At 42.1% G+C, this 27,773-nt stretch overlaps 1 protein-coding gene across 2 annotated transcripts in view; it reads right to left on the reverse strand.

Moving 5' to 3' along the window:
- LOC142495251 (protein O-mannosyl-transferase TMTC3-like) overlaps window positions 1-27,773 on the reverse strand; it is a 138,019-nt gene that overhangs the window by 96,948 nt on the left and 13,298 nt on the right. For both annotated transcript variants that reach the window (XM_075600470.1, XM_075600469.1), the window contains exons 2-8: window positions 24,251-24,370; window positions 23,480-23,699; window positions 13,414-13,632; window positions 8,485-8,584; window positions 3,484-3,599; window positions 2,943-3,115; window positions 1,147-1,399 (exon numbers count right to left, since the gene is read on the reverse strand). In XM_075600470.1, the coding sequence (XP_075456585.1) occupies window positions 1,147-1,399; window positions 2,943-3,115; window positions 3,484-3,599; window positions 8,485-8,584; window positions 13,414-13,632; window positions 23,480-23,668 (1,050 nt within the window). In that variant the 5' untranslated portion in view covers window positions 23,669-23,699; window positions 24,251-24,370. The remainder of the gene's footprint in view (window positions 1-1,146; window positions 1,400-2,942; window positions 3,116-3,483; window positions 3,600-8,484; window positions 8,585-13,413; window positions 13,633-23,479; window positions 23,700-24,250; window positions 24,371-27,773) is intronic.

Here is a 27,773-nt window from a genome sequence, read left to right on the forward strand (position 1 = left end):
CTCAAGAGATAAAAAAAAAATGTGCTTGCAGGGTGCAATGGGACCCTAATTCCCCTAAATCATATCTAAAATACAAAGATGTCCCAGCACTCACGGTCTATAAAGAAGAAACATAGTTTAGCAATGTTTTTAATCAGAGTCCAGTTAGATTCACTAAGCACCAATGTATGGTACTGCACCCCAAACCAGCTCTGCCATGGAGATGAATGCTGGATTGGGGTGCAATACTCTGCATTGGGAATTACTGAATCTCCCCTATTATGCAAAGTAAAAAAATATCTAAAATTATGCTACATCAGAAGATGACGCTGCAACTTTCTAGTCTCAACACTGCAACCATATTTGTAGCTGTGTGTGTGTGTCAAAACCAACACAAAGAATCCATACATATCGTGGGAAACAGAACAGTTCAGAGGGCCCTCCTAAAAACAAATCTTTAGGGGGGGGGGGAGTGAATTGGACAGTTGGCCACAGCCATTCAGCTGCCAACATACAGTTGGCCGTGGCTGTTTCTTCCCCGAGGTGCTCAGGGTTTGGTGCTGAAAGTGTTCAAAGATAAACCTGCGGCAGTGAACAGTCATGATGGTGAAATAGTGCTAAATGGCGACGTCTGATTATTCTAGACACTATTAAGCTTACACAGACATACCTAAAAAGAAACATTTAAAGTTGATCTATTGCCCTGTGCAATAATGATCTAAAACCATGTTGTGAGTTCAGCAGGAAAAGTGTTACATAGGCACCAGCCTAGTCTTTTTTTTGTTAAAGTTTGTTTTTAAAGCGCATGTACATATTTAACCGACAAAGGAGGAACAACATTCATTCATGACAAATTTATTTTACTTAAAGCTGCAGTTCTAGTAAGGTGGTCCAAAAATGTTTTTCCTTCAGACATCTTTACATACTTTTCTACATTAAAGACATTTTTTTTTAAATGCCCACTATTTTGACATTCCAGCCTTTAATCAATGACCTATGCGTTACATAGTCTGTCTCATCCACAGTTGAAAGCAGCAACCCATGCTATTTGTACCGCTTTCTTTAAATTCATTGGTTTCTAATGTAGCACACAAATAGAATATCCTACAAATGGTAAAACTACATTGAATTTCATTATACTACACACAATCTAACAAGTTCTCTTACCATTAGCACCGTTTTGGAAGAATCTCCTGAATACCGGACACTGAATACCATCAAGTATCCCAGAACACCAAAGAAAGTCAGTGTAGCCAGGTTCCTGATATCTAGAACAGATTCTACCAATGGGATGGTTCCCATTGTCCAATCGCAGCACAGATCTGAAGGATTCAGGAGAAGCCATGCGTTCACAGGGAGCAGGTAGTTAAAAGTGAACTGTCTTGCAGGTGTTGAGCTGACAGCTGCAGGGTTATCAAACCTAAAATCAGAAACACAAAAAACGCATCTAATATTTATACTTGTTGTCCAAACATAATATTAGGTTATGTGCAGATATTGCTCAAATATCCAAAAGCTGTTTGCGGATTTATAGGGTGGTAAGTTGGAATCTCCTGCTCATCAAGATCCATATATAAAGGGGCAAAGTGAGGAGCGCTGAATGTAACCATAAAATTAGCAAAAGTTGGCAACACTGGTGGTTTCAAAAGTGAGAAAGGAAACTGGATATGATCAAAAACACATTTATAATGACCCCTGCAATCCGTCACTAATCAGCTGCAGCTGTGTTCAAACCCCTCTCCGTTTGAGGCAGTTTGTCTCCAGGAAGGGGAGGAAGAAAGGAAACCAATAGTGTAAATATGTTTAAATATTTATAGAAAAACAAGAAAAGCAATTGTGTGCAAACTCGCACTTTGCCAATTCTTTACAGATTTATAAGTAACATATGCATCAATTAGAACGCTTAAACAGATTTTCTACTGCCACAATTTTCCGCACCGCTTCCACGGAGGTATATACACCACCTGCAGACCACTCGCATTGACCTCCAGTATAGCAATATCCTTGTGGAAATCTCATACTCTCTCCAAACTTATATATCTTGGACATGAATCAAGGGGTATTGCCGCTCACCAAAAATGTAAGAGGAATATATACGCAAGGATAAGGGGTGCATACGGGAAATAGGTACATATGTCAACACAGGGGAGGGTTAAGGGGTAACACAAAAGAGATCCTATTTGCACTCTCTTATATTATTAAATGGCTGGGAAGAATTCAACCCCCAAGTTAAAAACCCATACACCATTTAGTGAAATATCATAAAAACACTTTTATTAAACACTTATGCAAATACTTCTACAAATAGTAAAAGAAACAGGGAGTGAGAGCAGGGAGTGGAATGAGCGATATAAACCTGTATAGCTCGCTGTAAGCACACAGTTAGCAACTATAATTACTATTGATAAATCCTGGCAGTCCTATACATAGACCTTTATAGCATGTATTAGATCAAGCACACTAGATGGGGTGTGTATGACACAAAAACACCAACATAAACTGGACTTGTAACACGTTCTCATTCAGTACAATACTGAATGAGGACGTGTTACAAGTCCAGTTTGTGTTGGTGTTTTTGTGTCATACACACCCCATCTAGTGTGCTTGATGTAATACATGCTATAAAAGGTCTATGTATAGGACTGCCAGGATTTATCAATAGTAATTATAGTTGCTAACTGTGTGCTTACAGCGAGCTATACAGGTTTATATCGCTCATTCCACTCCCTGCTCTCAATCCCTGTTTCTTTTAATATTTGTAGAAGTCTTTGCATAAGTGTTTAATAAAAGTGTTTTTATGATATTTCACTAAATGGTGTATGGGTTTTTAACCCAGGGATTGAATTCTTCCCAGCCATTTAATAGTATATCTTGGACATGTAAGCAAACCCTACGTTGGACAAGAGTCTTGCCTTTGCTATAATTATTTTTTGAGGCCAACATATTTAAGAATCATATCTTACCTTGTAAAGACTGGAAGCTGTGATTGGATGACCTGAACACGAATTACGACAAGAAGCAGCGTACTGAATGTCAACACAATGAGCTTCAGCAATGTTTGAAGTATGGAGTAAGGGATGCTAGCTTTGCCTAGGAGAAGCTGTACAGTTGTATCCACCAGCTCAGGCAATGTGTACTGAAAGCCATTACCAAAAGAAACAGAATAAATAAATGCTTTAAAAACAAAAATCACAATTTTTTTTTTCATTACCAAATGTGTGCATCCTCTTGGCTAATAATTTGCAATCTTCTGCAGATTTTGCAAGTCAAAATTAGCTCAACGGAAGGAAATCATTGTATATACACTGGATTCAGTAATTCTGATTGCACGTGTATTGGTAAAGTAGTTCCCCATTCTTGTCGTCCTACGCGACCACTTCTATTTCATGCCTTTTTTTTGTTTAATTAATAATTGTCTTGCTCTGCTGTCAGTTCACAAGAGGGTGGCAGCATACTGCACGCCACTTCTTAATCAACCATCTGACATATTGAGATCATTCTTACCCCTTGAGCGATGAAGACTTCATAGACACAACAAATTCCCACAACCGTAATCCCCTGCTCTTTACACAACGTTGCAATAGCAACAAGAAATACAGCAACTGCAATTGGAGTCCAAACTGGAAAGAAAAATAAATAAGAATATATTAATTATGTACATCGTTCTTTACATGATTTTCCATTATACATACAAAAATAAACATCACATTCAAATTGGAGACATTTGATCGGCTTCAAACTGTATTTTCAATCTGCATTTGTTTCTAATGTGGCCATAAAAAGTGCTGGGTTAGACATACAGACTCAGGGTTGCCAAATCTTTTGCCTGTACAGTAAAGTCTGATTCAACAGAATTCAGTCTCATTCTCTGTAGGATCTTTGGTCTCAGACTATTCACTTGGAAGTCAGTACATTTAAATTACACTAAAGAGGAGAAACACCCCTTGCTCAGTTTGTAACAATGAGAAAGAAATAACATATTTAAAAAAAAAATCATGGTGCGCAACAGGAATAATTATATTAAAGCAAGAAAACCAAAAAGCACTATGTGTTGCATTCACTTCAATGAATGATGGGAGTACAGTAAAAAATACTTTATTAAAGTCCTTGTATAAAATCAATGTCATAAAAAAAAACAAAAAAACTTGGACAAAATATATTACTAAACAAATGAAAAAAAAAAAAAGAAAAAAGGGGGTTAAATGTGTGATTTCACCTAGAAGCAGTGAATAGAGTGCTAATTTCCTAAGTGGGTACAAAAGTACGAATAAACATAGTCTAATAGCAACCCTTAGATAGGGAAAATCCGTGTATTAGAACAAATATAAAAGGTCTAGCTGTTAGTAGTTTAAATATTTGTATAAACGGAGGGGTAGCTATTCTAAATTCCAAAAAGGTGCAAAACACCTACATTTATAATCCAGTGTGCATAGATATATAGTGCTGCTTGTGGTTTAGTAGTAATTAACAGGTAAACAAGATCTATATTAGCTCAAAAAACAGCCCCTACCCTGTTGTAAACCTTAAATCAGATTATCGGAAGGGGAAGAGGTCCCTAAATAGCTATTCTAATATAAAAATCAGATCTGTATGCTCTGTGGAGTCTTTACATTCACTTAGCTTGATCTCTGTTGGCCACTGTATCAACCAGAGCTGAAAGTGAAGTGTCTGACTGTCCTGGGAATCACACTTGATGTCAGAACAACAGACTTGATTACCAATACACAAGTGGCACTCTACATCTATTTAGACAGTATTATAAACTTAGGTGTACTTGTGTACTTAGGACATTAGCACACTATTCAGCTGTTCCTGGGTCCTATCACACTTTTCATTCATTTTTTCCATTTTTTTCTAAATACATTTTTTTGTCCACTTTTTAGCTTCTCATGTATGTTATACAATTACTTTAATAGAAGTTACTTTTTACCGTACTCCCATTATTCGTTCAGTGCAGCACATAGAGCTTTTTTCTTTTGTTGCTGTATGTCACTGAGTTTCAACTGAAATGTCACCGATTCAGGACTTTGGAGCAGCAGTCCCCCGGGTTCGAATGTATTTGGTTATTTTTAACCAGGATGGGAACCGGAGACACCCAGAAGCTGAACCATGCCATTTACAGCTCCAGGAGCGCCCTAGTTCTCGAGTAATTAACTTGCAGCTCAAGGTTGCATCTTACCGTCCCTCTAAGTAAAACAAAATGGCAGCTTAAATCTCCCGCATCACGTGGGCGAATTGGACGCAATTCCGTTGGGGCATCCTATTGTCCTGCATGATGTGGGGCTTTTAAATACTAGGATACCTTCGTAAGTAAGTATCTCTGAAACCAGGGTTCCCTTAGCTAAAATTCAAGTGGTTTAGCTTTGGAGACTCACTGAATACCATTCTGGTAACCAATAAAAGAAGGGGGAGTTGCTACTTTAACTGAAACAGATTTCTTTAGGTTACAAATGAACAAAAAACATCCAAACACTATTATGGTTTATTTTAGATCATTTGTAGTGTGAAGATAGTCAGCGCAAACCTCATGGGCCTCCCGATGTCGATGGAACCGAATGAAATAAAAGGATATGGATAAAAAGAATTAAAATCTCAGTGTATTAAATACACATGTGGGGGATGGGGGAAGAGGGGGGGGTGGGTGGGGAAAGGGGGAGGGGGGTAAGGGCAGGGGGTGGAAGCAAGGAGGAGGATAATGCTGGAGGGGTTGATATTTGGTTTTCCACTTTAACTAATCAAAGAATACATAAAATTATGGATTCAGTGACTCACACGGGCTTGTGTGGTGTCTCTCCCTCAACGCTGACTGTAGTGGATTTATTACAGACTCATATGCTGGAGTCTCAATATACATAAAACTCACACGGCCTGATGTGAGTCCTTGTCCTCAGAGGGTGATGTCCTGTATGGATGGTGTCTGTGTTGTCTCAGCAGAATTATCCCCCGATGGGTGTAGTGTGTGAGTGTCTCCTCTCCCCGTTTCCCAGATGACCAAAAGGAGTGTATGCCAACAAGGGTTAACAACAATAAAAAAGGTCTTTAATGGGTATACAGTGGAGACATAAGCATAAGAAATGCAAACATGTGGTGAACCATAAAATGTATAGCACAATCTATGACACAATGAAATAAAATAAGACACAATGAAATAAAATGAAATAAAGTAAACACAAGGACTACACTCACACTTGAAGTCAAATAAAATGGCCCAGCCTCAGCCGCTCGGTACACTCCTGCACGGTCTCCTCCTCCGTTCTTGTTCCCACTGGCGCGTCCGGCAGTGGAACCGGAAGAGGGGATCTGCACTGGATGTCCTGTAGTGTGCTGGGTCCCTCTCTCAGTGAGCTCGAAGGAACCTGACGAAGCTTATTGCGAAACATGTTGTTCCCTGCCGGAGCTCATTGAGAGAGGGACCCAGCACACTACAGGACATCCGGTGCAGATCCCCTCTTCCGGTTCCACTGCCGGACGCGCCAGTGGGAACAAGAACGGAGGAGGAGACCGTGCAGGAGTGTACCGAGCGGCTGAGGCTGGGCCATTTTATTTGACTTCAAGTGTGAGTGTAGTCCTTGTGTTTACTTTATTTCATTTTATTTCATTGTGTCTTATTTTATTTCATTGTGTCATAGATTGTGCTATACATTTTATGGTTCACCACATGTTTGCATTTCTTATGCTTATGTCTCCACTGTATACCCATTAAAGACCTTTTTTATTGTTGTTAACCCTTGTTGGCATACACTCCTTTTGGTCATCTGGGAAACGGGGAGAGGAGACACTCACACACTACACCCATCGGGGGATAATTCTGCTGAGACAACCCAGACACCATCCATACAGGACATCACCCTCTGAGGACAAGGACTCACATCAGGCCGTGTGAGTTTTATGTATATTGTGACTCCAGCATATGAGTCTGTAATAAATCCACTACAGTCAGCGTTGAGGGAGAGACACCACACAAGCCCGTGTGAGTCACTGAATCCATAATTTTATGTATTCTTTGATTAGTTAAAGTGGAAAACCAAATATCAACCCCTCCAGCATTATCCTCCTCCTTGCTTCCACCCCCTGCCCTTACCCCCCCCCCTTTCCCCCCCCCCCCCCCCCCTCTTCCCCCATCCCCCACATGTGTATCTAATACACTGAGATTTTAATTCTTTTTATCCATATCCTTTTATTTCATTCGGTTCCATCGACATCGGGAGGCCCATGAGGTTTGCGCTGACTATCTTCACACTACAACTGCCACGCTAAGGAGACGGGATTCCCTTCTCCGAAGTCAAGCAGCAACCAGGAAATCATCAAAAAAGGGCCAGTATATATTTTTATATACTCTTTTACACTTCGTACACAATCACATTTCTATATTCCAATTTATTTGAATAGCTTAGGCGTTGCAGCACTTTCTCCGCCACAAATCCTAGGGAGCGCCCCAGTTCAAACAACCTCCATTATTTTAGATCATATAATACATATTTTACATATCACACACAAATTGCAAAAGTGTTTCCCATTTACAAATATTATGCAATTGGTAAGAGGCAGGTAAAAAATAAAAAAGTCAGAAACTGGGAATCGTTTAACTGGTCGGGCATTTAACTATTTTTTTTTCCAAACGTTTTTATTGTTTTCGTGGTATCAGATCAAAACTTTGAAACAGGAAGAACAATGTACATAAATTTTCATCTGAACAATAGAATTATCTTTTTTGGTATTTAAACATAATCGGACCATAAGGTCTTAAGACATTTCATTAAAGCCAACAGAAACTCCATTTAATCTTTAGAACATTGAAATATTTCTGGGCCTCCAATCGGGAGGCTACTACCATCAAAGTTTTTAAGTGCTTTATTACTTGAAAGATGTGAAAAAGAATAGAAGAGTGAGGGGGGGGGGGGAAGAAAGGGTAAGAGGAGAGGGGGAAGTGAGATTATGTGCAAGCGGTATACATTTAACTATTTTGAGCAGTGTTATGGCTGCCACATATCTATTAGCTGTAATCTCCAATCTGAGAACAGATGTTTTCAAGGTAAAACAGAAGGCCGTCAAATTGCTACCAGAAACAAGGAGCTTCTTTTTAGAATTCTCTCGCTAACTTTCAGGGTGTGCAGTTGCGAAACAATACACAGAATAAAAAAAGAGAAAACAAATGCTTAAAAACACAGACAAAAATAACTTCTATCTGATATACTGTAGTCTCAAAAAGGTGGCAAGTGTGTTGTAAAGCTATGATGGGCAGAAACCCATAACGATGTGCGCACGACTGAATACATCAAACAGGCTGATCAAATGAATAAAAAGTTGTGCACACAATGAGGCTCAGCTAAAATTGATCATATTATATATGCAAGACATGGAATACATACTCCTAACACTATCTGATGTGGTTCATTAATCAGGGTGCCGCCAGATCAATTTCCATTTTAAAATAAAAAAAACATTTGAAGCGTTGCTTGCAGGTAATGGCAGGAGAGTGAATGTTAAGACACATTTTATAGTTACCTATAGAATTGTCTGGCCCCTTAGATTTGGTGTAAAATAGAAATGCAGCTAACAGAAAGATAGAGGAGAGAAGTTCCGCTCTTCCCACAACGCCTGTAACCTGTATAGACAAGACAAGACGCCTTAGTAACATTACAAAAGCACAAGCGTAGTTAACAAAAATACATCAACCATTACTTGGCAAACAATATTTAAAGGGGCAGTCTGTCAGAGTACCAAAGTTAATTAATGGCACGTTGGAGTTAAATGCAAGTGAAATACAATAATGCTTAAAAGTGCCATAGTAAACAAAGGCTTTGCAATGTTTTTAAACTTTATCCAAACTGATTGGAAATGTTTTGGCGAGTCCTAAAATATAAAGTATGTTTTTTTTCATAATTATTTTGTTTTGTATATTTTAAGTAGTGCTTTTTCATTTTTAAAGCCAGAGAGACCTTCAGAAAAATAAACTTTCAGAAGTTCATATTTCAGCATCCGGATAGTGGATTACATTGACAACCATGGAGACAGAGTCGAAATCAATGTCTTTACAATGAAAACTTTACCCTTTGAGAGATTATTTTTGTATCCCAGTAGAGTGTGAGTGAGAGATTGATCACCGAAATTTTTTTGAGTAACACCAAACCCTATATTAAAAGTGTTTTTGTAATCTTTTGTCATCTTTACCCTTTTGCCGAAACCTTCCTTACAATACTCAAATGGCTAAAAGCAGAGTGATGATTAAATATATAACTGAGCATTTTATGGTAGGCTCAGTATGTAAATAAAATCTGGTGGAGAGATACCCCAAAGATGTATTTTCCTTACAGATTTCACATTTCTTCTAGTCCAGTCATGGCAGCACATAACAGACATCACAGCTGCTACCTCTAGATACTGTAGGACAGAAGGCTTTGACCTCTGAAAGAGTGGCTAAAGAAGACTCCTTTACTTTCACTTGGTCAATGATGTCCCAGAGCAGTACGAAAATCACATACCAAACCACAAAGAAAAAGATGCCATTCAATGGGTCAGAAAAATGTTTGCTGCAACGGGACTAGGAGAATAAATCAGTGAGAAAAATTAAATCTTTCCTGTGTCCCATAGCAGTAGAAACATGTGGTCATTCCTACAACACAAAAAAGAATTAAAATAAATGGAGATTAAAGAAATATATAATAATTTGCTCCTTGCAGCACTTTCCTTCCAAAGCTGCATCTGCTTTAGCAGAACATCAATTTTGTAATGTTTGAACACTGTGTGACTCTCTGACAAGATTGCTGCTCTACAGATATCTGCTGACAATGCTTCTGCTTTCTCTGCCCAAAACTGCTCTATCTGAATGAGCTTTAACTGGAAATGGCAGGTTTTTCCCTGACATTATTCATGGTTCAACAATAGTGGTTTTCAGTCCCCTTCCAATGGAATTTTATAATGCTGTCTAACCTCTTCTGAATCCTGGAATCTGGAACAGAACAAAAACAGCCTGTCACATTTTTTCCAAGACACCGATTTCTTGAAATAAAATTGGAAGGAATCTCACTCGGTCCAGAGAATGCATTTCCCTTTTGTTAGTCGATTTGGATAGAATTTCAGAAGAATATCTTGATTTAGGGGAATTAAGACACCTTTGATCCGAAACCTATTTTGTCTTGATGAAAAAAAAAAAAAAAATTCAGCAATTCCATAAGCGAGTCATCGTGTCCAGATATACAGGTTTGTCTATTCGATTTCTATAACAAAAATGTGGGTAGTTTCTGGTGGCCATCAAGTATGGGCATATGCCTTCGCCTCTTTTTTGGATAATTGTCTGGAATACTTTTCGATGCAGGGACCATTCTCCTGGTAGTAGTCTGCCCTGGCACTCTGCATCCACAGGATGTGAACCACCAAGATACTTTATAGTAGGAAAGATTTTTTGGGATTTTCTGCCTCAATGGTTCAGCCAGAATGTCATGCTCTAGATTCGTTAGCCAGGCGCTTAATGCCATAGCAATACAAGCCAAAGCTACTGCCACTTTACATGCTGCCCCAGGGGTAATGAAGGCTTTCTTCAGGGCCATTTCAATTTTCTTATCCATGGTACCCTTAAAAGAAGAGGCACCTTCTAGTGGAATAGTAGTATAACTAGCCAAATGAGATACTGGTGAATCTACAGTAGTAGGATTACGCCCTACTTCACAAGCACAAACAGACATTTATTTAAAATTCTTTGTTGCAGTCATCTTTATCCAGCTTATCCAATTCTTTGTGCACAATTTTGTTAATAGAAGAGTGCAGGGGGAGAGGTGCGTTCCCCTTAAGATCGCCTAAAAACATCTTGTCCTGTTCATTCATCTGTCTTTAATTTCCATAAACTCCCTTATTAATTTGATACGTTTAACAATATCACTGGGGTTAGAACCCCTCCTTTCTCCCCCAACCCAAAATAATAATAATAATATGTCACAGTCCATCTCCTCTTCCTTCTTCTGCTGTACAGTATGCATCTACATGTTCATTTTCCTTTATCTCTGACGCTCCACAAGGAGGAGCATGAACTTCAGGGGACAACAGTGCAGCAGCAGCTGTTGCTTTTCCAAATACAGGTGCTTTCTTACATGTTGTCAATGTTTCTTGCATGTCTGATTTGAAACATAAGAATAGATCTTGTACTTGAGGAAGACGCTCTTTTTTGCGTTTGCCCAAATCAAAATATTTGGCCTGAGAAAGGAAACGAGGTGAAGAATTATGTGTAAAGCAGATCGCCAACGGCTGCCTAATTGTCGCACAAAACCCTTCAATACGTCCCTCTGCGTGACTGGTGGTCTGTTACCACTCGGGAACATTACTTATTTATTTTATTTATATATAAAATGTTTTACCAGGAAGTAATACATTGAGAGTTACCGCTCGTTTTCAACTTCTGATCCGAGGAGCCATAATCAAAATACAAAACCTTCCATTCTACCGCCAGGTTGTCCAGAAAAACACTGAGCAAGTTTTATAAACAGTCTGCCAAAGGTTAAAAGCCTTCTGTCCTCCCTAGATGGAAGAATTGTGATCCCATTAGGTGTGTGCTGCTGTGGGATGCAGAAGAAATCTATTTTGAGGAAATGTGATGGGAAACTGCCAAACATTTAATTTACCTATTATGCAAAACCCTTCTATACAAAACCCAGTTACCCAGGACAATGTTACTTTACTTTTATTTTATATTTGCTGTACACTGTACAGTGAAGGGGTTGTGTAATTTTGTTTTTACCCACCACAACTTATATAAATGTGTGGTTGAAAACTATTATTACTTTAAAAGGCAATTTTGTTGCAGCTGCTGTTTTGTCTTTCAATTAAAAAAAAAGTGCTTATTATAGGAGCCTGCAACCTGGCATACGGACGAGTTCTTTTCCAATGAAAGTCAATTAAGATATTTGCAGTCTTCATTCATTCGAACCAAGAATAAGGTTTTTAGCACCCTCATGTGGTGTGCTACACCAACAACATTGCAAGTTTATAATTATGCTATTTCTTCAGTGTTTAGGACAGACAGCGATTTTTCCTATAAAAAGCAGGGTAACACTTAACAGGTATTAATGGATATTTTTCTAGTCAATAAGGGAGGTTAAAACAGCAATCCCCACCTACAAAAAAAAACCCCTTTATTCTTTTACATCATGCAAACCAGTGGAGTTACTTGGAGCTCAGCACAAGGGACCCCCACTTCCCGAGATACTTATGGACTTATATTGAAATGGCCATTCAATAGGAAGCCAAATGAATGATACAGCAACTTCCCATCGGCCCGCAGCACCGATGAGATTTGGCAGCCATTTTTAGTTCCCTGGGAGAACAGATACTAGTAACTAAACCTGGAAAGTAATCCTCGGTAACAAAGGGGGGTTCCAAGAGCTGAATTTAACAGCCTGGTTCCTATGCTGTAATAAAAATAAAGGATATTCTGTATATTAAAATAAATAAATTTTCCCAGCAGGACTGCTGCTTTAAAGTCATAATGCTTTAATGAATAACCACCTCAGAAAATATTGCATGCAATTTGACATATTACACTATTTCAAACTCTTCTTCTTTAGATATGTACCCTTTCCTAAATTCTTTGTTTTCAGAATGTTCTTATACAGCCTTCAAAGAATTTAGGAAAGAGTGCATATCTGAAAAAAATAGAATACAAAATAGAAAATATGGCATAGCACCACTTAATATATGCCATGGAGTTTAGATTAACAGGTTATTGTTAGAAAATACATGTAAGGTAGGCTAGATAATAATACAAAGCTTTTAAAAGCAGTCTTGCATGTATATGGTATATTATATGAACAGAACACACCGCTCTCACAATTTAGTTACCACAGATTGTGCGCACCACGTGTCATTTTATCTTTCAGCATTTTTTATTTATCACTTATGCACGGTTTTTCACCTATGCATATTCACAGGAAAAATGAAAAAAATATTATTGGAGTGCACCAAAATGTACTTTCTTTGAATGATTGTTTGACTGATGTCAGCCTTTCATTTATATGTCATTTATATGTCTAATAGATTGTATAGTACCATTGCTGAAACATTGAGAAAATAAGTGGTCATGGCTCCATAACCATAAAATATTGGAAGTGGTAGCACTGTTTTCACCATACAATTTACAGATTGGAAGACCTACAGTAACAAAAAGGATTAACTGGGAAAAAAGACAGAGTGGACTTGATTAGGATCTAATATGTCCACATTATCCACAAATCAGAGATGAGTAAATGATGTTTGATTCTTTCTTTTTAAATCCATTCCATTAGTTTACTTTGGTAATACTTGGGACTCTACTCCACAGCAAATGGCGCTACCATGATTTGCAGGCTATGAACAAACAATTAAATAAAGAGTCGACGCAGACGACACAACAATAACCCTAATGGAGCTACACATCAACATTTGGTCTCACAAGCAAAACATACTTACTGCCTCAGTGTGTATTGGATGCACAGCAAACAGCAAAGCAGCAATCTGGCTGGTTCGTGTGTCCAAAAACAGTTTGCAGACTTTAAGAAAAATCACACACACCACAGCATGGAGAATCAAGTTTAGAAAATGATAGGAGACAGCATTTAGCTCACTGAACAGATAGTTCAAACGAAATGTCAGGACTGTAACAGGACGGTAGGACTTATGGCTCCTCTCCTGCATAGGAGAAAGGGGAATTAAAATTAGAAATATTAAAGCTAAAAGACCACACACACGCAAAAAAAAAAAAGCAAAGTGGTACAAAGAAAAAAATATATAGTTCATCATCTGCCAACATAGCTGTGAATGGCATCAGCAGCCTAGTGATGCCGATAAGATAAATTAATTTTCTCAATATTGATAGGGTGACCAAATGTCCCGGTTTAGCCGGGACAGTTCCGGTTTTTTTAAGGTCTGTCCTGGCTGCCCAACATTCTTTAAAATGTCCCGTTTTTTTCTGGCTGTCCCGGTTTTGACCAATCAAAGCATGGGGGGCAGCAGAGAGCGAGAATGGAGGGAGGAGAGAAGGAGAGCAGAGGCCGGGTTTGAGATGTAGAGGTTGGGGAAGGGGTTAGCTGCAGAGGATGGGGGCGGGGTTAGTGTCAGCAGAGCCCCAGCAGTGAGAGCTTCCAGTGTCTGCTGCCAGGGCTCCAGATGGCTTCCCCCCCACTCATGTGCCAAAGACCGGTAGGGTCCAGAATGGAGACACAGAAAAAAAATAAAGAGAGAGAAAGAAAAGAAAGGGGAGAGACAGAATGGCAAGGGTGGAACGAGAATGGAGGGATGGGGGGGGGAGAAACAAACAAGAGGGATGGGGGGCAGGGAGAAAATGGTCTGTGTGTGAGAAGGGGGGACAAAGAGGGGCGGAGAGACAAAGCACAGTTGATGTCATTTGTTTTATAATTTATTTTTTTGTTTTTAATGTGTCCCGGTTTTTACTTGGTCACCCTAAATATTGAGCGAATGCAAAACCAAATGCCCGTTGTTTTCTACACACAAACCTTGTTACACACTGTACACTTACATTACCAGACACCTCTATCTTCCATGAGCATGCTGTATGTGGGGGGAGAAGTTTGTGTGCATCTGAGCCCTTAATCTAGAAAAATTTGCCACTGGAAACACCTAGCAAATTAAACCCATTTCAGAGGTTTTTTTTTGTTGGTTTTTTTAAACAAAGTTGTGCAAGAATATTGTAATTTGCTCAAATGCTGTAGGTCTCACCCACATGGTATAGCTGCAAAGCCAAATTCAACTTTCGCAGGTGGCGACGGCTGACGTCATCCGTCGTCGTGGGCACTATACACGCGGCGTAACTCAAAACAGCTGGATCAGTGGAGAAGCAGGGTTATTGTAGATATGGGCCATCTTATATCGAAGGGTTATTTACTTTCTTTGAAGTAGTATCAAGTATGCCCTCCCCAAAGAAGTTTTTTTTTTTTTTTTTATATCTACAAATTAGACATTTTAGTCTGGATTATACAGCCCAGTTTAGATTTTCCACCCTCTATGATCTTTTAAAATCTCTGTAGAAATAGGAAATATCAAAAAGGGCCTTATCTCAAGTTTTTACTAAGAATTGATCCAGAAGGGAGATGTATCAGACCACGATTAAATGTCTGCCTAAATGGGAAAGGATCTAAAACATGGAAATCACTATAGAAGAATGGGAAGATATTTGGGAGGCAGCCTCAAAAATGTCTATTTGTACTACAACAAAAGAAAATATATATAAAATAATTTTTCGCTGGTATCTGACTCCAAAGAGACTTAGTCTAATCTATCCTGGAACTTTAAATGTGTGTTGGAGGAGTTGTGGCCAGGTTGCTGATCTTGTACATATTCTGTGGTTATGCCCAAAGATTCAGAGGTATTGGAAGGTAGTACAAAGTTTGATAGAGGACATTGATCACAATGTCTTTCTTTATGGGCCCTCTTCCCTATTAAACTCAAAACTATCGGGGAAGGGAGGAATACACACACACACACACACACACACACACACACACACACACACACACACACACACACACACACACACACACACACACACACACACACACACACACACACACACACACACACACACACACACACACACACTTCAGAGGTTTAATCTTTGGAAGAACTAGGGAGACATGCCATGCCAAGGAAACCTTTTAAAAGGGTTGCATGCGACAAGAGATGGGTCTGAAAATACACAACATTTGAATTCATATAACATAAATTCCCCAGCCAATAGATTTACAAGTACACAGCTTTGGTGTGCGCCAGGTTCATCATACTGCATTAGCTGTGTAAACTGTGCTCTGCGTGTACGAAGTGTGCAGGAAATGTGCATTCATCCTTGTTCCAAGTACTTCATAAAAATACAATACTGTGCCAGATTTCAAGAAACTCTAAATCTATTAATCAATAAGGAAAAGCAAGTATAGCTGTGGCTGGTCCAGCTACCTGTCATGTAAGTAGGGGAGCGCAAACTTTATGAGCCCCCCTGCCTGCTCCCCAGGTACTCACGCCCTCCTTACTTCACATGGCCCTACGGCGTCATTTGACGCGTTACAACAATCTACTGAATCCCGGTAACTAGGTTACAGAGGCCTCACACGAACCCCCAGCATTTAATTTAAATGCCTTGGGGAAGAGTGCGCCCCCCTCCCGCCCCCCCAAAAAGCACCCCCTGGGGAGCGCGACCCCCAGTTTGCGCACCGCTGATGTAAGTTCTAGTAAGACACACAGACAATGACAGGCTGTCCTATGGGGTGCATGGAGTGGGTGCATGTGATTGGCCCTCCCTCTGAGCAACAGGAAGGTAGTGCCTAAATTATAGTATTAAGTTCAGCCCCCTAGGGGTGAGTCCTTTAGTCTGTGATTTGGGTTCCAACTATCCCTTCATGGGGTAGGAGCTCTGAGCTCTCCTCCTGGCTAGGAGAGAGACTTGCTCAATCCCTCATGGGCTGAGGCACTAACCTAATCCAGAGAGGCCTCACTATTACCAGCAGGCCAGTACCACCCAGAAGCCAGGGATCTACCTTATCAACTAAAGCATTCACTGTAGCAACATCGCAGTGGCTGCTATAATAAAGATCATCCTCATTTATACTTCTGGCTCTGCGGCAGTGCGTGTGAAGGGAGTATTGTAAGTAAGGAATGTCATAGCGGGGACCGCCCTCAGCCTTGCTGAAGCCCCCTATGTCTGGAGGCGCTGTCACCAAGAAGAACCAGAGGAATCTAAAAAAGTCTGCCCATCTTAACCCACACCATCGCGGGTACCTCAGCTCTCCTGTGCCAAACAGGTAACCAGCACTACACTTAGCAATAGCCATGACTAAATCCCCCAGGGGGGAAACATCATGTGCTACACAAGGTTTAATGTTTATGCATATAAACACAGGATGATGAGAGCACCTTTCTTAAAAAAGGTAACCATTTTTTCCCCCCAAAAGAAGCTAGCTGTCACGGGAGATTCCTGTGGCGGGTCGGATCTCGGTGGCCGGAACAGCAGGAAGCGTAGTAGGGGTCACAATCAGAGGGTCCGAGGCAGGCGGCAGACAGCGCAGTCAGGAAACAAGCAGGGGTCCGAGGCAGGCGGCAGGTAGTGACGTCAGGTAACAAGCAGAGGTCCGAGGCAGGCGGCAGGTAGCGAAGTCAGGTAACAAGCAGAGGTCAGCAACGAGGAGACTGGAACAGGACAGGGGAGCAAGGACAGGTCTGGGGGCAGGGACTGAGAACAGGAACAAACAGGGACAAGCCAGATACCAGCAAGGGCTTTTACTGTGAACAGACTTCTATGGTACAGGTATAGAAAACAGATCAGGATATCAGAAGCATGTACATTAGGAATCTGACTTCAAGCAAAGGCAAACACAACAGACAGGAAGCAAGATATAAAGGACAGAGACAGGAGCAACAAGAAGACAGACAGACACAGGAACCCAGAGCCAACAGAAGGCAGCAGCACACCCAGTGGACAAGGAAGCTATGGCTAGGCCGGAGGTCTAGGCGATCCTGACATTACTCCCCCCTCTCAAGAGCGTTCTCCGGACGATCCTCCAGGCTCTTCCCGGAGGCCTTGATGAAACGGCGACTCAAGGTGACCTACCTCTGGTGGCTTGTCAGTGGGCAGAGGGTACTCCACAGGTACATTGGGTGCGGCAAGGAACCTCCGAATGGGTGCGTTCAACCCAAAAGCAGGGGCAGAGATATCAGGAACGTGGGCAACAAGGACGGGTGCAGCTTTTCCACATGAGTCAGTGGGGACACAGAGTTGGCTCACCATGGTCTCCACTTGTGACTGCCGTTTCGTGGCATCAACCAATGAAAGACCAGCTATTTGAGTTTTCAGCTCTTGAAGCTGTCCTTATGCACTTCTTTTCCCACTCAAGGCAGTTGTCAGTTCAGCTTCTTCTTTTCTGATCTGCAACTGCCGGTACGCCTCCCGGGCCTTGCCCAGCTCCAGCTGCAGCCGAACCTTATCACGGGCTGTGTGGTCCAATAATTTGCAGGCATTGGCCATTTTGACCTCATAGCGCAGTGTCAGGCCAGCCACTTGACAGACTGACACCTTCTTTCTCTCCTCCTTTTTGGCAAGCTGTGTCTTGAGCTCAGTGATCTGCGCCTGCAGTGCTGTGAGTTGCTGAGATGTGTGTTCAGCTGTTAGCTTTAGCTCTTCCATCTTTAGGCGTTGCTGCAATTTCCACTCCTCAGCGAGAGACCCCTGGTTGAGTGCATTTTGCAATTTTCCACTCAGGGCTTTCATCTCTTTACTGTGATCATTTGGAGCTTGCTTCCATGTATCCCTCATTACGTCTTGGAGCTCTGACAATTCCTTTGTCAAGGTCTCAGCTGCCTGCCTTTTCCAGGTCTCTTTCTCCTGGGTGTACTGACTGTTAGAGATGGAGCAGTGTCTCTGCTCCTCCAACTCTTGTTTCAGTCTCTGGACCGCCTTGTGTTCCCTCTCATATAGAGTTACCTGGGCTCTAAGCTCCTCCTCCAGCGAGGCTCTGGTTATGCTCAGTGTGACCTTCAGCTCCTCATGCTGTTCTTTGGGGACACACTGGGTACTCAAATACTCTTCCAGCATATTTATCTTGTAGGCAGTCTGGAAACTTTCTTCCTGCAGAACTCGCTGCTTTTCTTCAGCATTCACCCATTTCTCCTTCGTGTCCTGCAGATGTGCACGCAGTTCTTGCAGCTGACTCTGCAGCATATTTTCTGTTTGTGTGCGCCGCTCCAGGGAGACACGTTCTTCTTGCAGCATTCTCTCTGCATTCTGCAGTGCTGTCTGCATGTCTAACTTTTCCTGGGCCAACTGTTTCTTCTCCTCTGCTAATTCATGGAGTTTCTTATCTCCTTCACTGACTTGGACATAGAGATTCTTGCACTCCTGGGTTACCATTTCAAAACTGCTATTTAACCCTTCGAAGATCTCTCTCAAAGAACGTAGTTCTGTGTTGAAGTGGCAATTCTTCTCCTCAGAGACTTCCAGTTTTACGCCAACTTGAGCCATGAAACTCTGGTACTGCGCATTATCAGCATAGGCCTTCTCCAGCTTACTTGACAGGATTACCCTGTCCCTCTCCAACTGCTCTCTTTCTTTCTCCTGGAGAACACACTTAGCAATTGCTGAAGATAGACAGCTTTGTAGTGCAGTTTTGGCTTCTTGCTCCTTATCTAAACGTTCATAAAGACAATCAATCGCTTTCAGTGCAGCTTGAAGCGTCTGAGTAGGGGCATCTTTCTTTTCTTCCACTATTCTTGGGATACGTCTGTGAGTTGCCTTAAGCTGCAGCATATCTCTTTCATCAAATGCAGACTCTGAGGTTAAATTTTCAGTCTTAATTTCTTCTGCAACTTCCACAGTAATGCCTCCCTTCTTTTTCTTCTTCTTCCTTGCTTTGAGAAGTTCTGAAGAATCAGTGGTACTGTGTTCACATTTACTGCTCAAGACTGTTTGAGTGGGAGCCATAATTAAACCACACTTCCCAAGAAACCAGTAAAGAGGAAATGTGTTTTTAAAACAGAAGCATTAGAATGAACAACAGGAATATTAGACACAGAGAGACACAAGATAGGAGAGCTGACCCTTTGAGACTTTAGCATCAGTCACAGAGATTTATAAATGCAAGGAAAAAACATAGACAGAGAAACCTGTAGTTATATCTGAATCTTTAGGCATCAGGTGTAGGGATATCATATAGACAGAGAGAACCTGCAGTTACATCTGAATCTTTAGGCATCAGGCGTAGGGATATCATATAGACAAAGAAAACCTGCAGTTGAATCTGGAACTTTAGATATCAGGCATAGAAATATCATAGACAGCGGGAAACTAATACAGAGAAAACTTGTAGTTAGATTTGAAACTTTTGATATCGGACATAGGAATATCACACAGAGAACCCTGCAGTCAAATCTGAAACCTTTGATATCAGGTGTAGGGATATCATAAGTTGCAGAGAAACAAACTTTAGGGGAACTTGCAGGTAAACCTGAAACCTTAGAACCAATCATATGAAAAACTATAGATGCAAGAAAATCAAAGCATGCAGCAACAAAATAATGGGAGCACTTTTGTCTTTTGAAATGAGGACCCTGTGAACAGCTGTGGTCCAACCAGGGAAAGCAGTAAATCAAGGTAACCGTCTTAAATAGAAATGTGAGTCTGAAAATCTGCAGTGGCCCACCCACAATGCCGAGACAATTCTTGTCCAGGTAATGAAAGTCTGAAAATGGCAAAAACAGGTACTGCAGGGAGGTTTTTTTGTTTTTTTTTGTAAAAGGGAATTCTTCTCAGGGAGAAAGTGGCACAAAAAAAAACCCTGCAGAAACCTTTGCAGCAACAAAATAATGGGAGCACTTTTGTCTTTTGAAATGAGGACCCTGTGCACAGCAGTGGTCCAACCAGGGAAAGCAGTAAATCAAGGTAACCGTCTTAAATAGAAATGTGAGTCTGAAAATCTGCAGTGGCCCACCCACAATGCAGAGAAAATTCTTGTCCAGGTAATGAAAGTCTGAAAATGGCAAAAACAGGTACTGCAGGGAGGGTTTTTTTTTTTTTTTTTTAAAGGGAATTCTTCTCAGGGAGAAAGTGGCACAAAAAACCCTGCAGAAACCTTTGCAGCAACAAAACCTTCAGGATCCCAACTGGGATTTCAAAAAACAAAAACAAAAAAGTACTTATCTTCCTCCAAGTGGATGGGGTCTGCTGAAGCAGGAAGGCAGAGAATCTGTACCAGCGAGATCCAGAAGTGGCCTTTGCTTTCTGTCACGGGAGACTCCTGTGGCGGGTAGGATCTCGGTGGCCGGAACAGCAGGAAGCGTAGTAGGGGTCACAATCAGAGAGTCCGAGGCAGGCGGCAGACAGCGCAGTCAGGAAACAAGAAGGGGTCCGAGGCAGGCGGCAGGTAGCGACGTCAGGTAACAAGCAGAGGTCCGAGGCAGGCGGCAGGTAGCGACGTCAGGTAACAAGCAGAGGTCAGCAACGAGGAGACTGGAACAGGACAGGGGAGCAAGGACAGGTCTGGGGGCAGGGACTGAGAACAGGAACAAACAGGGACAAGCCAGATACCAGCAAGGGCTTTTACTGTGAACAGACTTCTATGGTACAGGTACAGAAAACAGATCAGGATATCAGAAGCATGTACATTAGGAATCTGACTTCAAGCAAAGGCAAACACAACAGACAGGAAGCAAGATACAGCTAAACCCCGTTATAACGCGCCTCGTTATACCGCGATTCGGTTATAACGCGGTTTTCCCGTGGCTCCCGTTTTTAAAAAAAAAAAAAAAAAAAAAATTTTTTTCAATTTTTAAAAAAAATTTTTTTTTACATTTTTTTTTTGCACACTGCACACACTCACTGCACACACACTGCTCATTGCTCACACTGACACACTGCACACACTCACTGCTCACACTGCCACACTGCACACACACTGACACACTGCACACACTCACGCACACTCACGCACACTCACACACACTTACGCACACTGCACACACTCACTGCACACACACTGCTCATTGCTCACACTGCCACACTGCACACACACTGCACACTGCACACACACTGCTCATTGCTCACACTGACACACTGCACACACTCACTGCACACACACTGCTCATTGCTCACACTGCCACACTGCACACACACTGACACACTGCACACACTCACGCACACTCACACACACTCACACACACTCACACACACTCACGCACACTTACGCACACTTACGCACACTTACACACACTCACGCACACTTACAGACACTCACACACACACACACACTTACACACACTTACACACACTTAGACACTCACAGACACTCACACACACTTACACACACACTCAGACACTTACACACACTCACAGACACTTAGACACACTTAGACACTCACACACACTCTCACACACACTTAGACACACTTAGACACTCACAGACACTCACACACACTCACACACACTTACACACACTTACACACACACTGACACTCACAGACACTCACACACACACACACTTACACACACACTCAGACACTTACACACACTCACAGACACTTACACACACTCACACACCCATATACACACACACACACTTTCTCTCCCATATATACATACACACACACTCTCTCACTCTACACAGACGGGGGGTGGGGTCGGAGCAGAGGAAAGGCCGCGACCAGCACCACCACCCGCTCCCCCCCCTCCTCCCGCGCAGGCAGCGGGAGCACCGGGGACAGCGGTGGAGAGAAGAAACCCCCCGCTACAACCTCCATGCAGGCAGCATGGTTCTGAGGTAAGCGGCGACCTGAGGGACATCCCCACTCCCATCTCCTGCCCCGCGGGCTGTCCCGCGGTGACAGGGTGAAGCGGGGACAGGAGAGACATCCCCGCTCCCATCTCCTGCCCCGCGGCCTGTCCCGCGGTGACAGGGTGAAGCGGGGACAGGAGAGACATCCCCGCTCCCATCTCCTGCCCCGCGGCCTGTCCCGCGGTGACAGGGTGAAGCAGGGACAGGAGAGACATCCCCGCTCCCATCTCCTGCCCCGCGGGCTGTCCCGCGGTGACAGGGGGAAGCGGGGAGCGGAGGGACATGCCCGCTCCCATCTCCTGCCCCGCGGCCTGTCCCGCGGTGACAGGGGGAAGCGGGGACAGGAGGGACATCCCCGCTCCCATCTCCTGCCCCGCGGCCTGTCCCGAGGTGACAGGGTGAAGCGGGGACAGGAGAGACATCCCCGCTCCCATCTCCTGCCCCGCGGCCTGTCCCGCGGTGACAGGGTGAAGCGGGGACAGGAGAGACATCCCCGCTCCCATCTCCTGCCCCGCGGCCTGTCCCGCGGTGACAGGGTGAAGCGGGGACAGGAGAGACATCCCCGCTCCCATCTCCTGCCCCGCGGCCTGTCCCGCGGTGACAGGGGGAAGCGGGGAGCGGAGGGACATGCCCGCTCCCATCTCCTGTCCCGCGGGATGAATATGCGCTAAAGCGCGGCGGCCATTTTTTTTTCTCGCGACCCCGTTAGTAACGCGGTGGTCTCGGGGTGGACCCCGAGACCCGCGTTATAACGGGGTTTAGCTGTATAAAGGACAGAGACAGGAGCAACAAGACAGACAGAGGAACCCAGAGCCAAAAGAAGGCAGCAGCACACCCAGTGGACAAGGAAGCTATGGCTAGGCAGGAGGTCTAGGCGATCCGGACACTAGCGCTGGAAAAGTAGTGGAGCTTTGTATCTCCAGGTATTACTGCAATACAGTGCCAAGGGTCCAACGATACTAGAGTGCCACCTCCACAGCATGTGACTGCGCCTGAAGCGATCACAATGAGACTGGCATCCCGATGCTAGAAATAAAAGTGGAGGAAGCCATCAGCCTGATCTGCCACTAGACAACGACCAAGTGATAAATGACTTACCTGGTACACCACAAGGTAAGCAGTCCAATGTATTATGTGCATTAACATGCAGTATTACTACCAGCATACATTTTTCCTTTGAGTAAAATAAAGATAATTTCAGTTACATGTACCTCAGACATAGGGGTCCCCCAGAAGTCATTCTGGAAAAGTTTTTTTAATGAAGTTGAAGGGTGTAAATCTTTATTGTCCAGAATAGCAGACACATCATCGAAAACAAACCCACAGAAGAGACTGTTCCAATAACATATTGACACAACACCTAATAAAATGGCGATCTCCTTCGGGCTAACATTAGCCATCTTCTTTCAAAGGTTTCCTAGTCTAGAGCCACTGAAGGAGGAAAAAAAAAAAAAATCATGAACACGCGTGAATAGCAAGTATGTCACAAAACAAATGCAGCAAAAATTTATATTCGTGCGTTAGAAATATCAAAACCCTGTAGAACCAAATACAATGGAATGAATGTTGTCTCAAAAATAATTCTACAGCCATTTTGTGAGTTCTAGATCTATCAAATCATTTGCAGGCATTAGTCGTGGAAGTCTGCTGCAAATACATCCATGTAATGATCACAGAAATTAAGCTCGGTTATCTACTAATCCTACCTGTTAATTCAGTTGAGGTATGTACATGCTGCCCTGCATCTTCCATTTATGAACACCACATTTGAAATTACAATGTACTATTTTAATCAGCCATTCTGAGATATTGCCTACTAAGATCAATTGAGAATTAAAGTAATGTTATATATGCAGACACAGAATTGCCGCTTAGAATTAATCTCCCTGCAATTTTTAGAGAACTGCTTTAAAGGAATTTTTTTTTTAAAGAAAGTGTTATTTTTGAAGAAAAGAAAACACGTTACAATGGATTTTGCTTACCATTTAATCAAACCAACTGCTTCATCAACACTCCTGTGCTTGTTTGTAATTCTTTTTTTAAAAGTTCATTTTCTCTTAGTCACGCTTCAAGCTTCTGTCTAACATGTTATAAAAACTGCACTGTAGAGAAAGTAAAACAAAAGAATAAACCTAAAAAAGTTCCAATCTTAACATTGTATTGTGTATAATTTATTATAATTAATAGCCAAAAAGGTATGTACCTTTACCATTTTTCTATTCTTTACTGGCCAATGCAGCAACTTACAGAACAGCTGGATGGCTACTTGAACTTATGAGTAACAAAAGGGGTACCCCGCTGCCGCTGTTAGGAAAGGGTGAATAATAGGGGAGGGGTGCTAATGGGTAGATATGCAGAACCCAGAGAGAGAGAGAAACCCACATAATGGCACTCAATCCCCTTAGGGCTGAATGATTGGTTATTAAGTTAAAAATAATCTTTAAATGTTCCAAAATCACTATAATAATTGGGGTTAAAATAGGACAAACAAGGATACACACTACTTATCCGATGTCGAATGCTGGAAGCACTCTGGATCAACAATAAATACGGGTACCTGAGTTTTATTAGATCAGATATCCTAAAAGGGTCTGATATACAGATAATCCTTAAGGAGGTACTGTTGGGTTGAGGAGAGGAATGTTGCTTATATCAGTGCCAGTAATTTGCACTCTGAAACCCAAAATTAGGGTACATGAGTGTAGGTAAATGTCGATCAAATGATTGACTAGACTAACTAGGAAGGTACACAGTAAACTCTGCATATACTGTCAATATATAAAATCAAACCTCTAAACAGATACACTAGCTCTCTGAAGGAGGATGTGGAAGGTAGTGAATATACCCCCACATCAATACTTGATACTTACAATATTGGGTAGGTACTGCTTAGATGTGATCTGTAATTTGTATAGCATAGAGATGCTCCAAATGGTGGAGCAGGCTGTGAGATGACCCATAGCTGCTATATTTAAGTTTCCTGTAGAAACTTTTTTTAATGGGATGGAGTGCTATTATGTGGGTTTCTCTCGCTCGGTGTTCTGCGTACTTGAACTTATGGTAAATTACATGGTTGATCGCTGACATTTACAGTTTCAAATGGGAGATTTCTGGTCTCTCGGATTCGCATGACTTGTATATACTACTCAAATATGCCACTTCAAAAATGGTTCATTAACGCAGTGTGTATATTTATCGTCCATATTTGAAGTACGAGAACGCGCAATATCAAAGTTTAACGGACATCTAAGAAATAGTTAAAAACAGACTTCATTTTCTCCCCCCATGTAAGCATTAAAACAGAAGTTTAAGCTACCGTTAAAAAAAAAAAAGTTCCATTCAATCTCTGCATCAATACAATATACACAGTGACAAGTGATTAGCTAAATTGCCAAATCGATCGGCGAAGATTCGGCTCGGGGCTTCACTAAATGGCTGTCAGTCCAGCAGAAGAGGACCCAAGATGCTAAGTTCTGTGCGGGAAATTATGTGACCAGGCAGTCACTAGATACAATTGTAAAGAGGAAAAAGAAAACAGCGCAAAAATCTCATGGTGAAGTATATAGTAATTATATTGGTGAATAATACATAAAGGGTAGGTAATATGCATACATCAATATAGAAGTTTATAAACATGACATGTTATCACAGTGACAAGTGACCCCCGTTCTCCACACCGGTCTCTCGAACCTGCAGACTGCAACCAGGTAAGCGTCCTGGACAAGATGGTTCCTGCAGACTGCAACCGGATGAGAGTCCTGGATCTCCTCTTATTGGGAAGGACGATTCCTGGCATGGTCAGGGGCTAATTGACTAAGTTAATGCGCCCCTGTAGAGACCGCACGCTGACGGCAAATGCCGATCACACTTGCCTCGGCGGCTACTAATGACGTCACCACTCGAGTCGCACCAAGGCATGGCTACAGTGGATAAGACCGTGAAGAAGAAGTTTGTATTGCGGCACGGAGGACTGAAACAGCGTGTCTGGTCTGATGCTTGCACTGCATAATGAAAATTCTACGTGTTTCGTAGTAGAACTACTTCTTCAGAAATGCTTCACCATTTCCACTACACAAATCACAACTACTGTTCCTGCATTTACCATAGGGAAACACTTGTCTATTATCTTAAAAACGTGTTAATACTTCTGTGAACCCTTTTGCATTTTCACAGTTTGATTGAAAAGACAAAAAAAATCCACACAGGACCATGTTCCAGCCTGAACATTTCTGTAATTTTAGAAAACGGAAACAGCTGCCATCTCTCTCTTTATAGCACACATGTTCTCATTTACTCCATGAAAACTGAGGATGCATTGTTCAATTCAAGCTGATAATTGTATAAGATCTCTCAACAACGAGACAATAGCAGCTGGGAAAAACAAAACTCCACTTTTTAAAGCCAAATTAATTATGGGTGTAGAAAAAAAAACAAAAAAAAACACCTTGGCTGAAATTCGAATTCTTATTCATGTTACTTAACAATTCTTCTGCCAAACGCACTGCACATCAACTAACAGATAACATGACAACTCTGCATCCATACCGTATATGGGCATGACGTAGGGTTGGGCAATATACCCAACCCCAGTATAGTATAGCAACACATTAACAAAAATGGATATGCAGTCGATATGCGAGATGATTCATTACAGCCACAGGTGCAGTTTTGAAGCTGCCACGTGTGTGGAGTCTCTCACGGAGTCGTCAGACACGCTCCTCTTACCCACCTCCTCTGATCACGCTTCTGACTGCAGAGAGGGAGGAGTATCTGGCAGTTCTGTCTGAAACAGTGCACAGCAAGAGCCAAAAGAGGTCACAACCCGTCCCCTCACTTCTTCCTTCCCAACTCCCCGGACTCAGACCCCCCCCCCCTTCTCCTCACCCCGGAACGCTTAACCCCCCACTTCCTTACCCCTTTAATAACTTAATTGCCAAACTTTTTCCATGTCTGCACTTCACCTGTTCTCACCCACATTCCTTCCATCACCTCATCCTTAGATACTCTCTCCATTTAAAAACACAAATCATTTTGTGTGTTTCCTTTGACAAGTCTTAAAAATTGTCGAAAAATATGGTTTATGTACTGTTAATATTTTATAACTGAAACCTGAAGAAGCTGTATTTTGACAACAGATTGAGACAAATCAATAAATTTATCGTGATATATACAGTATTTGTTAATATCGTTACTGTGGGATTTTTGTTGTTGTTGCAAAAGAGTTGTTTCTGGGCTAAAGATGGTGGGCCGCTCAAGGAGTAAACTGCACCAACCACCTGGAAAAAAATTTTTGTAAATACTCCCGGACAGAACTAGTCGACCCGAGTGGGAGATCGTTGAATGATATACCTGGGTGAGGGCAGGACAGTGCAGTGGCGGCTAGTGGATGAGCTCACCAAAAGGAAGCTAGACAGTGGTCTCTCTCTCTCTCTCAAAAAAAAAGGAAATCCCTGCCCCGGAGATCTTACAATCTAAGCGGTATGTCAAGAGACTTGCAGAAACAGC

This window comes from Ascaphus truei, chromosome 5 (genome assembly GCF_040206685.1).
Source record: "Ascaphus truei isolate aAscTru1 chromosome 5, aAscTru1.hap1, whole genome shotgun sequence".
NCBI lineage: Eukaryota > Metazoa > Chordata > Amphibia > Anura > Ascaphidae > Ascaphus > Ascaphus truei.